At 38.3% G+C, this 15,194-nt stretch overlaps 1 protein-coding gene across 2 annotated transcripts in view; it reads left to right on the top strand.

Moving 5' to 3' along the window:
• LOC149555499 (uncharacterized) overlaps positions 1-10,616 on the top strand; it is a 63,013-nt gene extending 52,397 nt beyond the window's left edge. For both annotated transcript variants that reach the window (XM_089829548.1, XM_089829550.1), the window contains one exon: positions 9,728-10,616. In XM_089829548.1, the coding sequence (XP_089685674.1) occupies positions 9,728-10,415 (688 nt within the window). In that variant the 3' untranslated portion in view covers positions 10,416-10,616. The remainder of the gene's footprint in view (positions 1-9,727) is intronic.
• Positions 10,617-15,194: the final 4,578 nt, after the last annotated feature.

The raw sequence follows: 15,194 nt of genomic DNA, 5'->3' as shown, positions 1-15,194 counted from the left end.
TGAGGGAATTCTCAGCGAAATTTGGTATTTATGGCAGACTTTTGACAGAATCTGACAAGGACCAGACTTTTGAGAGAATTGACCCAGGAATTCCCATGTCCATGAGAGAATCTGGTAACTCAGATAAAAATGGATAATTTGGAGATGTACTGAGGATATTTGGACAGCCATTTGTCTTGACTCTTTGCTACCTTAATAATCTTTACTGAAAAAGGGCTCTGAATCTTGCAATCAAAGTTACCCCATTTGCTAGTCCTATCATAACCTGATTGGGTTTTGTACACTGCAACAGGCACCCTTGTTCAACTGTCCAGAATTAGCATTGAAATGGCTTCAAGGTGTGGAACCTTGCTGTTTGAAGCCAAACCTCCAGGTCAAGGGCTGCTTCCCTGTCTGAAATAACTGGGGAAAAGGGGAGGGAAGATAACTGAAAATAAAAATCTTGTGATGCACCAAATATAGGGTAGAATTTTTGACCTGATTCAAAGAACACAAGATAGCCACCAAGACTGACAATTTCTCCATACAACCCCCAATTTCTCAAGCATTCACATTAGTTTTTTGTGTGAAGGCAAAGAAGTTTAATCACAGCAACAATAGATTCACTAAAATGGTAAAACCACAACTATTGAGCTACAAGCTGTTCAAAGCACAACGTACAATCTGCAAGTAAGTGATTTCTTTTTTCACAAAAGTATAAAGGTTGCATAGCAATATGATGGACAAAATACTGTCTACAGACAGAATCAATTAACTAGAAGTAATACACACTGACAGAATAATGGAGAATTTTCTTGATAATCAGAGATTATGATAATATCCTCTATACAAAGCATATCTCATTAAGTGATTGAGAGCATGTAGGGGAAGTCGCTTTCATGGAAATAAATGCTTCAACTACCTAATACTAAGTCAAACTTTCTTTGACCGCTGATGATAAAGGTTCCCCGTTTTGCTCTTTGAAAACATCCAACAAACTTTTCAGCATGGCATGGAGATGATTCTGGTTGACTCCTCCAGATCAAAGGTATAAAGATGTTTCTAAGGCTCAACAACTGTTCAATGTCCTGGATAGATGGATGAAGTTGAATTGCTGTAATAAGTGCCGTTGCAGGTCATTATCCTCTCATACTGAGCTTGCATGCTTATAGGAGCATTGTTTGATCTCCCTTCATTATGTTTTCAATCAATTCACTCCAATCTACTTGCTTCTTGCTCCTACAATCTTCTGTGCATGATAATTTCATGCTGGTCTCAAAGTGATTAAAATAACAAGGGAAAGATATGTCAGGTCTACATCTATTCATAAAAGACTTGATAGATCACCCTTACTGTCACTTCAACAGACTTTATAAATTTGGTGAGCCTTGGCTGGAAAACTTCCCCAGATCCCTTTGTAGACCCCAAAATTCTTCTGAAAACCTCTGTCCCATAATTATTAAGGTTGTGTCACCTATCAAAGAAAAACCTACATGGATTGACATCCTTGTAAACCAGGTCATGATCTTTATATTCTAATAGAACCCATAGTTAAAGGAATGTGACAGACAGATCCAGCATAAAGAGAGTTCTTGTTAAACTTGCGCTCTCATAACCTTATTTGACTAAGACTTCCAATTGATGTGCCCCTTGTCAAACACCTCTCAATACAGCATAGCCCTTAGCACTCAGCTCACAACTGCTATCTGGGAAGAGTCTTTCATGGTCATATTGCATTTGGCTTTAATAGGCCCAGAGGTTTCACAGTCTGATCACCTTGTTAGAGCCTTTTTTGGCTTGACTGCGCTTTAATGACTGTCCCCTGCACATCCTTTGGCATAGGTAGTTGCATTCACTTATGTCTTGTATATGTAATATACCGAGGCTTCTCCTTTGCATACAGTGGAAAAATGTTGTACTTAATTTGTAGCGTACAGTGTGAAGTTAGGCTGTAAGGTCAGTTGCTGGGCAGAGGAGAGGTACAGTGAATGGAGAGTAGTGTAAGTAAGGAGGGAATGATGGGTATGGAGGGACAGGGAGGCGTACGAAGGAGAGAGAGGTGTGAGTGAAGGTGGAGTGAGAGTTGAGTTGTACGATGAAGGGGATATGTACCGATGGAGTACGGAGGGTATGAGTGTATAGAAAGGGAGGTGATGGAGTTCGTAATTGGGTGTACGGTGGAATGTGTTGGAGGAAGAGTGTGGTGGTTGTACAGTATATGGAGGAAGAGGAAAAATGGTGATGATGAGTACAGAGGAAGAAGTACCGAGGGGAAAGTGGCGTGAGGTACCGTTGGGAAGCAACTATTTGCCAAATACAGGTGCGTGCGCCGAGCACAAAGATATAACAAATTATTGCCAATACACAACAATATTATATTCACAAACAAGATAGTGCTCTGATTTGCCAAATATGAGAAAGTGATACAGAGAATGGACTAAACGAAATAGGGTGAGGGTTGAATCCCACCGAAACCACAAGAGCCGAATAGGAAAGATATTGCACTTCCAAAATGGCTGACAACACTTGAACTCCCAGAGGAATTCGCAATACAAAGAAATAATCCAATCACATGCCTACAAGAACCTACAAGCTGGCCTTATAAAGGGCTTCGGAGAAGCTTCTCGAAGGATCACAAAAATTGTTGTTAGGCTGACAAGCTAAAAAAATAAAAATAAAGAGTGGGCTTGAAAGATAATACATTAATTGTTGACCGTATAACAAAAAATATTATTTAATATTATTGGGGACATCACGCCCTCCTGGCTTGAAAATTGCTTGTCGTCAAGCATTTTCAAACTTGGATGCTCCAGAATTTGCTCGCCTTCCCAGGTGGTATCCTCAACTGGAAGATCCTTCCATCACACAAGAAACTCCTTAATGTTGCAGGATCTGAGCCTCTTCTCCTGGACATCTATGATCTCAGCTGGCTCTAAAATTAATTTCCCTTTGTCATGTAGGGCCCATTTGCCGTTGCACCAAAAGCCATGACTGTTAGTGAACATGGAACACCACATAATTAACCACCTGTGGGCAGGGGAGCGCGTCGCATCACCCAACAATCTCCCCCTCGACACGCATACCAGGTGCTTACGCGGGTCGGGAAGGCACTGGAGAGATTTGAACCCATGACCAAGCCAAAACAAGGCTCTGATACCAATTGTAGGGCCCATTTGCCATTGCACCAAAAGCCATGACTGTTAGTGAACATGGAACACCACATAATTAACCACCTGTGGGCAGGGGAGCGCGTCGCATCACCCAACATGTCAATGGGAGGTCATTCCTTTGACATTGTGACATGTTGTCCAATAGCCTTCTTTAGACATGACACATGAAAAACATTGTGGATTCAACTCTCTTCAGGTAGCTCCAATTCGTAGGCAACTTCGCCTACCCTTCGCACCACTCTGTATAGTCCGTAGAAGTGTGGTTTTAACTTCTTACCATACAACTTTAGGGAGGATTGTTTATATAGTTAGAACCAAAGGTATGCTAGATCTCTAATCTCAAAACTTCTCTCAATCCAGTGTTGATTTGCATACATCTTCTGTTGGTTTTGAGCCCTTTGTAAATTTTCCTTGAGAGATCTCATGATATCTAAACTCTTCTGTAGCCAATCTTTAGCCCTTGGTGCGTGACTATCGCCCAATGACAAATCCATGAATAATGAGGGTTCATAACCTACAATGCTTTGAAGGGTGGCATGCCTATCGACATGTGATAGGTAGTGTTGTAACAGTGCTCACCCAAATGTAGCCAACGAACTCATGCCTTCTATTGTATTGAAACATAGTTCCTTAGATAGCCCTCCAACCATTTGTTCACAATCTCCGTTTGGCTATCTAACTATGGATGGTAGCTTGTACTTGGTGACAGCTTTGTCCCCGATAGCCTAAATAACTCCATCCAAAAATTGCTAAGGAAACGACTACCTTTGTCACTTACCATATTAAGTGGGAGACCATGTAAGCATAAAACCTCACGGAAGAATAACTTCGCCACTTGAGATGCTTGGTATTCGGTGGAAATGGCAAAGAAATGGGCATACTTGGTCAAATGGCCAACCATGACAAAAATGTAGTCCTTCCCCTAACTTTGGGTAGCCTAGTGATGAAATCCATCGAGATACTTTTCCACTTTTGATTAGGGATTGGCAATGGTTGAAGAAGTCTTGCTGGTAGGGTGTGCTCAGATTTGTTTTGTTGGCAAGTAGAACATTCTTGTACATACTGCAAGATATCATTCTTGAGGCCCTTCCATGCAAACTATTCTCGGATCTTCCTGTAGGCTTTTAGGTATCCAGGGTGTCCATCCAAAGGTGAATCATGTATCTCCTTCAGAATTCTCTTCTTCATTTTGGACTGGGGGACTAGATAGATCCTGCCCTTGTAGTAGATGATATCTTCTACCACCTTATACCTATCATCTTGTACTTGACCATCCATCAACTGGCAGGCAAAAATTTCTTGGAGTATTCAACCAATAGGTGTTCCTTCTAGTCTGCTGAAATTTGAGACATAGCATATTGTAGGCCTTCTCGATAGAGCATCGACCACTGCATTATTTTTCCCCTTCACATACCCAATCTCAAAGTCAAATGCTTGAATTTTGCTCACCCACTTCTGTTGCCGTTAATTTAAATCTCTTTGCTCTAAAAAATATCTCAAGCTTTTGTGATTTGTTCGCACCATAAGTTTTGGTCCAACGAGATATTGGCGAAACTTTGTTAATGCATGCATGGCGAGCATCTCTTTGTCATTGATGGATTTCATTTGCTCCATTCCTGAGAGCTTTTGACTCTTGAATGTAATGGGGTGACGATCTTGCATCAATACTGCGTTGATACCTTCTCCCGATGCATTAGACTCCAAGATGAAGGGTTGACTGAAGTCAGGTGATGCCAACAACGAACATGAACTCATGACTTCCTTTAACTTGTTGAAGATATGTTGCGCATTTTCATCCCAATGGAAAGATCCTTTTTTTGTCAGATTTGTCAGTGGTGCACAAAGTTGTGAGAACCCCTTCACGAATCTTCTAATAACTATATAATCCAAAGAATCCACGTAGATTGGAGAGATTCTTTGGTGGCATCCAATCCAAGAGGACTTGAATCTTTTCTTGGTGTACTTGCACCCCTTGAGCACAAAGGATGTGTTCTAGATACAATATCTTTGTCATTCCAAATTCACATTTGGATCTTTTTGCAAACAATGATTGTGATTCCATGATCCTGAGTACTTCATCCAGATGTCTCAGATGTTCCTCCCAGGTCTTATTGTAAATAAGTATGTCATCAAAAAAACACTAGTAGGAACTTATGCAGTTGTTTGTTGAAGATGTGGTTCATGCATGACTAGAAAGTGGTTGGAGCATTGGTCAACCCAAATGGCATGACCAAGAACACATAATGACTGTAATGACAACATAAGGCAGTCTTCTCCACATCTTCCTCTCTCATGTGAATCTGACGGTAACTAGAATGGATATCTATTTTGGAAAAATAGTCTGTAGACTCTGCATCGTGTAACTCATCCAATAATTCGTCGATCCTGGGAATGGGGTGCCTATTTTTGATGGTTTTCTTGTTCAATGCACGATAGTCCACACAAATTTGGAGGGTTCTATCCTTCTTAACCAAGACTATTGATGATGCAAAAGGGTTGGAAATGGACCTAATCCATCCTTTCTCTAGGAGTTCTTGGATCATTTTTCCTATCTCATCCTTAAATCTTTTAGGATGGTGGTCGAGTGTAGTGATGATGGGTTTGGTTCCTTCCTCCAACTCAATGGTGTGCTCAAAGCCTTTGTGGAGGTATGCTAGGAAGGATTTCAGTGAAAATTGTACTATGCTTATCTAAGAATGCCCAAAACTCATCAACCTGTTAGTTAGTTTGTTGCCCCTTTATCGGTTTTGTTGAGATCAAACAATGTGCTGCCCAGACAATGTCATCATGTCGAAAAATGGCTTCCATTCATTTTATTGAGATTTCCTTCGTCCCTCCATTTGACATTCCCCTCAAGAGCACCTTCTTTCCATCCACTTAGAATGAAAACTCCATTCGTTTGAAGCTTTGTGCGTACTCGTCCAAAGTTTCCATCCATTGGATGCCAAGAATGACTTCCATGTCATCCAGATCTACTACAAAGAAGTCTTTTGCGACGGTATGGTTCCCCATGGTAATGTTAAGTTGTGGGACTAGATGGGTACACGATAGGAGGTTTCCTCTTGCTACCTTGACTTGGAATCCTGCACGTGCCTCTATAGCCAAACCTCTTTGTTTCGTTAGTGATGAGTTAATGAAATTGAGTGTGGTCCCACCGTCCAGTTGACTATGACCCATTGTCCTTAGAGAGTGCCTTGAACTCGAAAAATAGGACACCTTAGAGTGCCAGCAAGAGAGGTGGTACCTCCTTAGCGTACTAGCATGACAACCCTCTCTACACGGTTTGTGTTAACATCTTTGGAAGCTTGTTGATCATCTTCTTTAGTTTCTGGTTCCTTATCCTCTTCGTTGTCTGACACCACCTCAATGTAGTGGAGCTTCCCTTGCCTAAGCATTAGTGTCTAGGTTCCCATGACTCCTTGCAATTAAAATAGGGCTTCCTCCTCAAATCTTGTCTCGTGGCTTCATCCATCGACTGCTTCTTTGGAGGGATCTTGTTGTCTTTCTCCTTTGGAGTGAGGGGCGGCTTGGTGTGTGAGTTAATTTTGGAAGAAGTGAATGTTGACATGTCCTGTGCCATCTTGATTGCTGCAACCAGTGTGTTGGGGTTAAAACCCTTCACCCAACCCTTTAAGGGCTCGGTCAATCCATCCATGATCAAGACAAGTCTTCTCTCTGAAATGTGTGTCACTAGTATTGATAGCCTCTGAAATTTTGTGATATAGCTCTCCACCGATCTAGTTTGCTTTAGTTGTGCCAACTCCTTGAAATTGAGCTCCGGATCCTTTCTGTCAAAGAGGTCGATAAGTCTCTCCATGAAGTTGGCATATGAAGTGACTCGATCATGATTGAGGGTGACCATCTCATAGTGCCATCATTCTTGAGCGATTCCCTCTAGGTGAAGTGCCGCAAACTTAATTGCCTCTTATTCAGACATGGGGTTGAGTTGGAAGTATGTATCAACGTTCTGAACCCATGCTTGTGCTAATGTATGCCCAAATCCATCAAAGCATGATAAGTTTAATCTTTCCAATCTTTCATTTAATGTCATCATTGTAATTGCCCTGCCTCCTAGAATATCTCATCCGCAAATTCACATAATCCTTGAAGGATAATTCTGTTCCAAATCCGGCATTAAACTAGTATTTTTGGAACTGATCCTGCATCTCGAGGAAGGTAGGCTTTTGTTCCCTGCTTAGTTCTAACTATTGGGGAAATGTTGGCATCATTGACTGTGTGTGGGAGCGCTTTGTGTGAAGCCTCTCATTGGCATAATTATCACCTTGCCCATTGTGTTCTCGATTTGTCCTTCCTTCTGCCAATAGTTGAAGGGTCTTGCCAATTTGTTCTAGCTCCTTCGCCAAGGTCTCATTGAGCTATTGTTGTGCATTCAACAAAGTTTCACTTAATTGTTGTTGTCCTTTTGTTAGCTCCCTTAGAAGTTGCATCATCTCAGTGCTTGATTCTTCCTATTGATCAAGATCTTGGCAGCATCCAATGTTATCGACAGGCTGGCAAGATAACTTGGCTTTGATACCACTGTAATATATCGAGGCTCCTTTGCGTACTGTGGAAAATGCTGTACTTAATTCCTAGCGTACGATGCAGAGTTAGGCCGTATGGTCGGTCACTGGGCAAAGGAGAGGTACGGTGAATGAAGAGTAGCGTATGGAAGGAGGGAATGGTGGGTATGGAGGGAGAGGGAGGCATACGAAGGAGAGAGAAGTGTGAGATAAGGTGGAGGGAGAGTTGAGTTGTGAGGCGAAGGGGGTATGTGCTGATGGAGTATGGACGGTATGAGCGTACGGAAAGGGAGGTGATGGAGTTCATAATTGGGGTCTACGGTGGAATGTGTTGGAGGAAGAGAGTGGTGGTTGTATAGTATATGGAGGAAGAGGTAAATAGTGAAGGTGAGTACAGAGAAAGAAGTACCGAGGGGAAAGTGGTGTGAGGTCGTACCGCTGGGAAGCAAATATTCTCTAAATACAAGTGTCTGTGCTGAATGCAAAGATATAACAAATTATCGCCAAAACACAACAATATTATATTCACAAACAAGACGGTGCTCTGCCTCTTCTTCCTTGACCACCTCTTCTTCCTCTGTTTCCTCTTGAATAATTTTGAATTTGATCCCTTCCTTGGCTTTTATTGTTGTTATTGCTGCTGCTAGCACCATCATTCTTTGAAAGTTGTATTTGGGTTATGGTTTGATCACATGGAGCTCAAAGAAACAAAGTATTGGTGCCCTCTCTTCTACAGAAGTAGAGTATGTTGCAGTCACTTCAGTAGGTACAAAGCTTTAGGGCTTAGAAAACTTCTTGAAGAAATTGGAGAGATATAGGTTCAGCCTAAAGTGATTTTTTGTGACAACATTAGTGCCATTAAATTGGCCAAGAATCCAGTTCATCATAGTAGGACCAAACACTTTGATTTGAAACAACATTTTATTAGAGATTTGGTACAAAAGAAAGTGGTTGAATTGAGGCATATCAGCACAAAAGAGAAAATAGCGGCCATCTTCACAAAATCAGTTGCAAAAGATCAGTTTTGACTCCGAGAAATCAAATTGTTGTGCTGCTCATGCATGAATGTTAAACTCCAACTCCACTGTTTTCTTCAGTTTTCATGTAGTTTACGATTGGATTCATCATGCACAGCTCCTCCAAATGCATATAGCAGTTGGTTTCCCTAGGCATGCGTTGTTTTTTCTTTTAGTTTGTTTTTGATAAGGCAATGTTATTCCACCGTAGTTTATATATGGTTGCATGAAATAAAGCAGTTCAAAAATTTTCAAATTCTGTGACAAGCAGTGAACTGTAGTTTAATCACCGTAATTTTTTTCAGAATCATGTTTGTGGTAATTTCTCAAATAAAGAGGGCTGCGATGTAATCAAGCATATACAGTAATAAAAATCAGTTTCTTGGCTGCTTCAAAATAGAGTATGCTTTGTTCAATAACAGAGCTTTTTTCCTGTTTCTTATATATTGTTTGTATTATTAAATTGTTTGTGTGTGCTGCTATCCAATTTCAACAAGCTCGAAACCTAATAGTAGGCCTTGATCCAAGCAAAACTTTAAACCTATGTCAGAGTTAAGCAAACACAGATTCCTTGTTTCAAAGTAGAACTCTTTTCATGGGGCCTATGTCTTTTTTGGACAGTCTTTCTTTGATAGTTCAAACTCAAAAAGTGACAGTGCACTTTTAGCATTAAAAAAATCATCCTTATGATACTATTTAAGCCAAAGGCTAAAATACATTAACAGGTATCACGCTGGCAACCTTTACAATTGGACCAGTACTCCTTTTGTCCTCTTTGCTGTCAATTGATAGTGCACAACACCTGTTTCATGACTCAATTTAGTATGCATGCTTTCAAGATATAAAAATAAGGAAAATTAACTGCATTGAAAGAATGCAATTTGAACGTGGCTAAGAAGAATATTTCTGTAGTCAATTTGTATATGGGCAACTATAATTTCAATTCTCCCCTGCTAATCCTGATTTTTCAAATTGGCACGCTTTTCTGAGTGATCTGTTGTGGTGCTTTTTAAAATTAAGATTCTAATTTTTTTTGCAGGATTTTGCCTTACCATGTTGTGACAGACTATGAAATCGAAGAAGATGATAGACTACTGGATTCCGACACAACAGGTCAGGTGTTGACACGTTCTCAACTTTGGGAGCAGAACCTACTTACCAAAGTTGGTGAACTCAATACTGCATTTGAGAGGCAAATTCACACTTACAACACCCTATTAAGGAGGAGAGCTCAAGGAGATATCAGATCAGAGGAAAGGCTAATGATAGAGCAAATCCTACTCCATGATGAGAGGCAAAAGCTGATGGAGACGAGGGCAGAAATAGAATCTAGAGAAAAAGCAGCAGAAGCAAAACGGAGGATGGCTATAGCCGAACAACAGGCACGGGCTGAAGCACAAGCACATGCAGAAGTATTGGCCAGGGCAGAGGCAGCAAGAGTAGAAGCAGCTAGAGTGGAAGCCCTTGCAAAAGCAAGAGCTGAGGAGCAACACGCTGTGAATGAGCCATCTATGCATGAGCAAGGTGTAAACATGGATGAAATACTGCATAACTGGGGTCCTCTTCAGAGGGAAGATGATGCTGAGCCCTCTGAGGACTTTTTGAATGATGATCATGATCAAGAAGCAGGTGATGATAGAGGCTTTCAAACTATGGAAGTGGCATCAGGAAATGGAATGCATGATGACTGGAGAGAAGTGGGAGAGCTTGATTTGAACATGAGGTGATGATCAATTAATAGGGGAATTGATTTTGTAATTACAAGTCAAGAATTTCAGTCTGCAAAACGAATTGACTACAAGACATTTAATCAATCAAGAAAAATTGAACAATTAAATCTGTCAGAGAAGTAGTAGGTAGAACAATATGCAGAACAAATATTAAATTATTCTACTTAGTCAATGAAAGATCATGCTTTGTGATTTTAATTTGCAGATGCCAATCTATCCTTGTTAAGAAACATTATTTATCATAAATTTGTACGATTATCTTGCAACAAATAAATATTTGGCAAAATGATGAATTCTCATAAAATACATGTTCGGAATCTGATCTTCAACAACCCGTAACTCATATTTCTCTGGAATTCTGTTGACCATAAATGCTGCCTTAAAGTGGCAACACCTGCACGTCCTTTCATGTTGTTGAAGTCTCCCCATCACTCCCATGTTTTTTTTTCATTAAATAATTGGCACTATAGTTGTCCGATACAAGGACTCAACAAGACTTTGCCAGTCACTCTAAATAAATCATTTCCAGAGCTAAACATTTGGTAGTTCTCATATAAAGAGGCATTAACAGTGTCGACAAAATCCCAGTTCGAAAACTTTTTTGTAGTGGACTAAAGCTTTCTAGCAGTATGTCGTGGAAATATCGATTTCACCCGTTGTACCCACATGTTTGACTGTCTTGCTAGCTGCTTAAGCACACTCGAGTGGCTATAAAGTGGAAATTCTGGGTAGTGTCCTATTTAGATATTCAGAAAGTTTCATATAACCTTGATAGTGCTAAATACTATCATCTAACAGCTAGTAAAATACTATTAGGTAGGTAAAAATATTCATGTTACTCATTCAGCTCAACACTAGCATCGTGATACCTGTATACACATTAGTTTCTATAAGCAATTAGATTATGAACAATTCATTTTGATTTATAACGGAAAGTTTGAAGCTTTTTCAGTGATAATAGTATTCCATATCAGCATGTTTAATATTCAATTTTAATTGAATATATTTTAAAAAATTGAATATATTTTAAAAAAAGGTTTGCGAGGCCCTCCAGGCAGCCCAAATGGAAAGGGCATTTCATGGGAAATCATGCTAGAAAAGTTGTCTGAGCTCATAATATCAATTGCAAATCTTTAGTTTACAAATTAATTGCAAATACACATCTTTAGTTTACAAATTAACTAGGAGAAAGTATTTTGAGTATTTTGTAATGTATATGAAATTAAAAATAATAGTTAGGAAATTATAAAAATATTCAAAACATGATTACATTTTGATGACAATATATTTTAAGGAAATAGATTCCATTTTAATGGAGTGATTGTATTTTGATGACAATATATTTTAAGGAATGGTTTGCATTTTAAGTATTCTATTAAATAATCCAAAAAAGAGGGATGACTTTACAAAGAAGAGAAAACTGAATGATATAGGATGAAGAGAAAACTGAATGATATAGGAGGACTTTGGCCTTGGTTATTTGTGATCAATAGAAACTTAATATAAAATTAAAATCACACTTATAGTCAAAATCTGTAAAAAAAATAGATTCAATATAAAATTAAAATCACACCGATAGTCAAAATCTGTAAAAAAATGGATTCAACTAACAATGAAGGATGATTTTATAAAGATAAGAAAGATATATAAAACACTTAAATGAACAGAAGTTAATAAACATTTGAATGAACAAAAGCTAAAATTACACCAATAATCAAAATCTCAAAAAGTAGATTCAGAAAGAAAGGAGGATAACATTATGAGGTGGTCTTAAAAATTTCCATTGTAGCTTTCTAGCTTTTTGAAGACAATTAGTGCTAGCTTTTAAACATTTGTGTTTTTTGTGACTTTCAAGATTTGATTCTGACGGTTTACTTGGTAATGGCTTGTTATGAGGTAATAGAACAATAGCTACAAACTTTATAGTAAGGCTAGTGAAGCAAAACTCTTAATTATTCCATGTTCAACTATTGGGATTTGAAATAGCCTCTTTTCGTTGAATCAAAAAGTCAATTGTTTGTACAAAAAATATGTAATGAGCATGTTAGACTTAGATGGCAAATTACCACATTCCATTTGTCTGGGTAGATGAACAACAGTAGGTTAAATAATTATTTCCAATTTTGACCTTAGGTGATTTGGTCAAGAGCTGTCTTATTTCTTATTCAACTAATTCTAGTCCCAAATTATGACGCTTATAATTGGTGCACATACAATGTAGTTTATTGAGAGCAATATCATTGATTTTGGACAAATGAAATAACTTCACCTCAAACCCTTACTTGAAATTTGGGATTCATTCTCATTTCAGTTTGATGGCCTTCAAGATCGTAAACATTTTTCTCAGGTACGAAGTATAGTTATTAACAAGGACATGCATGTTTATTAACAAAGGACTTGCTTGTAACTCTTTAATGTTCTACATAACTTTCTATGTGTGGATGCATGTCTAGTTGGTTTGTGAAGATCACTTATCTATTTTAGTACCTCAATCTTTGTCTTTTGAGTTATTTATTAATGTTAAAAAAAATAATAACAATAATTCTTTATGAACCTTTTTTAACCATTTGGGTTCTTTATTAATTGTTGGCCAGATTCATTCTAAGGACACAAGGGTAATACTAATATATTGTTTCAAAATTCTTAAATACAATCTATTTGATTTGACTCCTTGCCCTTGGTATCGCGGTCTCTATCCACCAGGGCCCGTTTGTTTGCAGGAGTTGAACTGGAATAGGAATTGCATTTCTAAATTTTCTAATTCTCAGTTTGGGTGCGCCAAATCGAAATTGAGAATTGAAATTCATATTTCCATTTTAGATCCAAAATGAGAATTTGATATTCCACCAAGATAGGTGATATTGGAATTGACAATTCCAATTCTCATTTTATTTTCAATATTCGATCAGAATTTCAAAGTTTGCCGATTTACAGAATGATTTTTTGTGTGTTTAGATTGTTGTAACCAATTTGTTTTAATTGTAGATTCCTCTAGGTGTAGGAAATGAGGAGTCGGGTATTTACAATCGAAGAAAGGCTTGGATTAATGGAGGGAGAGCAAAAGTGGTGAGAGCATATGTAGAGTAGTCTCAGAAGGATATGCAAAAATTCTTTCGTCGACAAGTTGAGGAAATCATACAACATCTGCGGGAGAAGTGACCACCAAAGGTGTGAATGCAAGCGTAGGGGCAATGGAAATTGGAGCAGAAGGAGAGACAACTTAGAGCACCTCGACCTTGCACCAAGTCCAACAACTCCCCTGTCCCAACACAATTAGAGAAGGGAATGATCGACTGGAACATACAAAGCTACAAGTGATGAATCCATAGGTTTTGGGACAGGCTGCTCAATATTCTTAGGAGGGAAGTGATCAAACACTGTTGGAAGTGCCAACCCTTAATCCATTGTAGGAGTCAAAATATGATCATCATCCATGGAATCTGTTGCCAATCTAGGATAGGAAATATGATCTATTTGTTAGTCCCTGCTGTAAGGCAGGAGACTATAATTTTCATGACTTTTCCATATTAGTTCAACAAATATGACCTATTTGTTAGTCCTTGCTGTAAGGCAAGAGACTATAGCTTTTGTATGACCTTTTCATATTAATTTAGCTTTTTGTGAATCCTAACTACTTACCTTATAGTGTTTGCTAATTTTTCTATCAAATTGTAATTCTTGTGTTTTTTTAAATATTATTTTTCCCATTGGTTGTAAGCAATTTTCTGGGTGGTTTTATTATTTTTAGGTGAGAAAATTAGAGAAAAAAATATAATTGCTGAAAACATTGACAATTGACACTCTATAAACATTCCACTTCATATCCGGCAATTCCTTTGCAGTTCTTCTGTCTTTGCTATCCTTCCACATGTTGCATAGGCTTTGAAAGTGGCAACGCTGAAGGAAAATATAATTAAATTATCTTCCAGAACATTATGCTCTTGTTATGTATTTTCTTTGTTCTTTGTAAAATCTTCACATTTTGAATTTTTGGAACAAAAGAGTACAACAGTTGTAGATGACTCGCACTCGTTGATGCACCACCTACAGTACTTGTCCCATAAAAGGCTTGCTAAAAGTTACAACCTAAATGCCAAGCCATCAACTCCACTTGCTTGGATGGGTTAGCCTCATCTACCATCTCTACCCAATGAAATTGTTATGACCAACACTCTTGTAAAATTTCCCATACAAGGCCGATGGGGCTTCAAATAATATTTGTAGGGCAATTCCTAATCCACGGAATGTTGGCAGTTTCCTTGTCATTATTCTCAGCACAGATTGGCTCTTTCCGCGCTTTACGATTGATGCCTTTGGTAGAATTGAAGCTTTTACTCAAATGGATATTCCAAAAATTCTTGACTTCGTTACTAGTTCTTCTAGGTATTTGTCCCGTGACAACCAACCATCTGTAAAACATGAAGCAATTTTTTTCTAATAAATACTTCATTTTTCAAAACTTGACTTCTAAGCATTTTGTAAGGGTATTCCTCATCCAAATCCTTCTATAAGTTTCTTTTGTTAATAAGAATCAACAACGTTTGCTAATGACTTTTCTCCTTAGCCCAATAGAAATGAACATTCAAAGGACCTAATAACCGGAAGGGTCAAGATGATAGATCTTCTAAATATTTTATCTTACTGAATATTATGTCCTATTCTCAAACTATTTATAATGTTTTAGAATATCTGAATACTAGATAAATATTTAAATAACTTTGTAGAAATCTCCATCAACTTATACTATTCATGATGTTCTGAAACTTGACCAAATAG

This window comes from Cupressus sempervirens, chromosome 5, assembly GCF_028749045.1.
Source record: "Cupressus sempervirens isolate cs-2001-9-10 chromosome 5, ASM2874904v1, whole genome shotgun sequence".
Lineage (NCBI taxonomy): Eukaryota > Viridiplantae > Streptophyta > Pinopsida > Cupressales > Cupressaceae > Cupressus > Cupressus sempervirens.
Note: the sequence above shows the minus strand (reverse complement) of the source record. Positions and strands in the feature narration are given on the sequence as shown.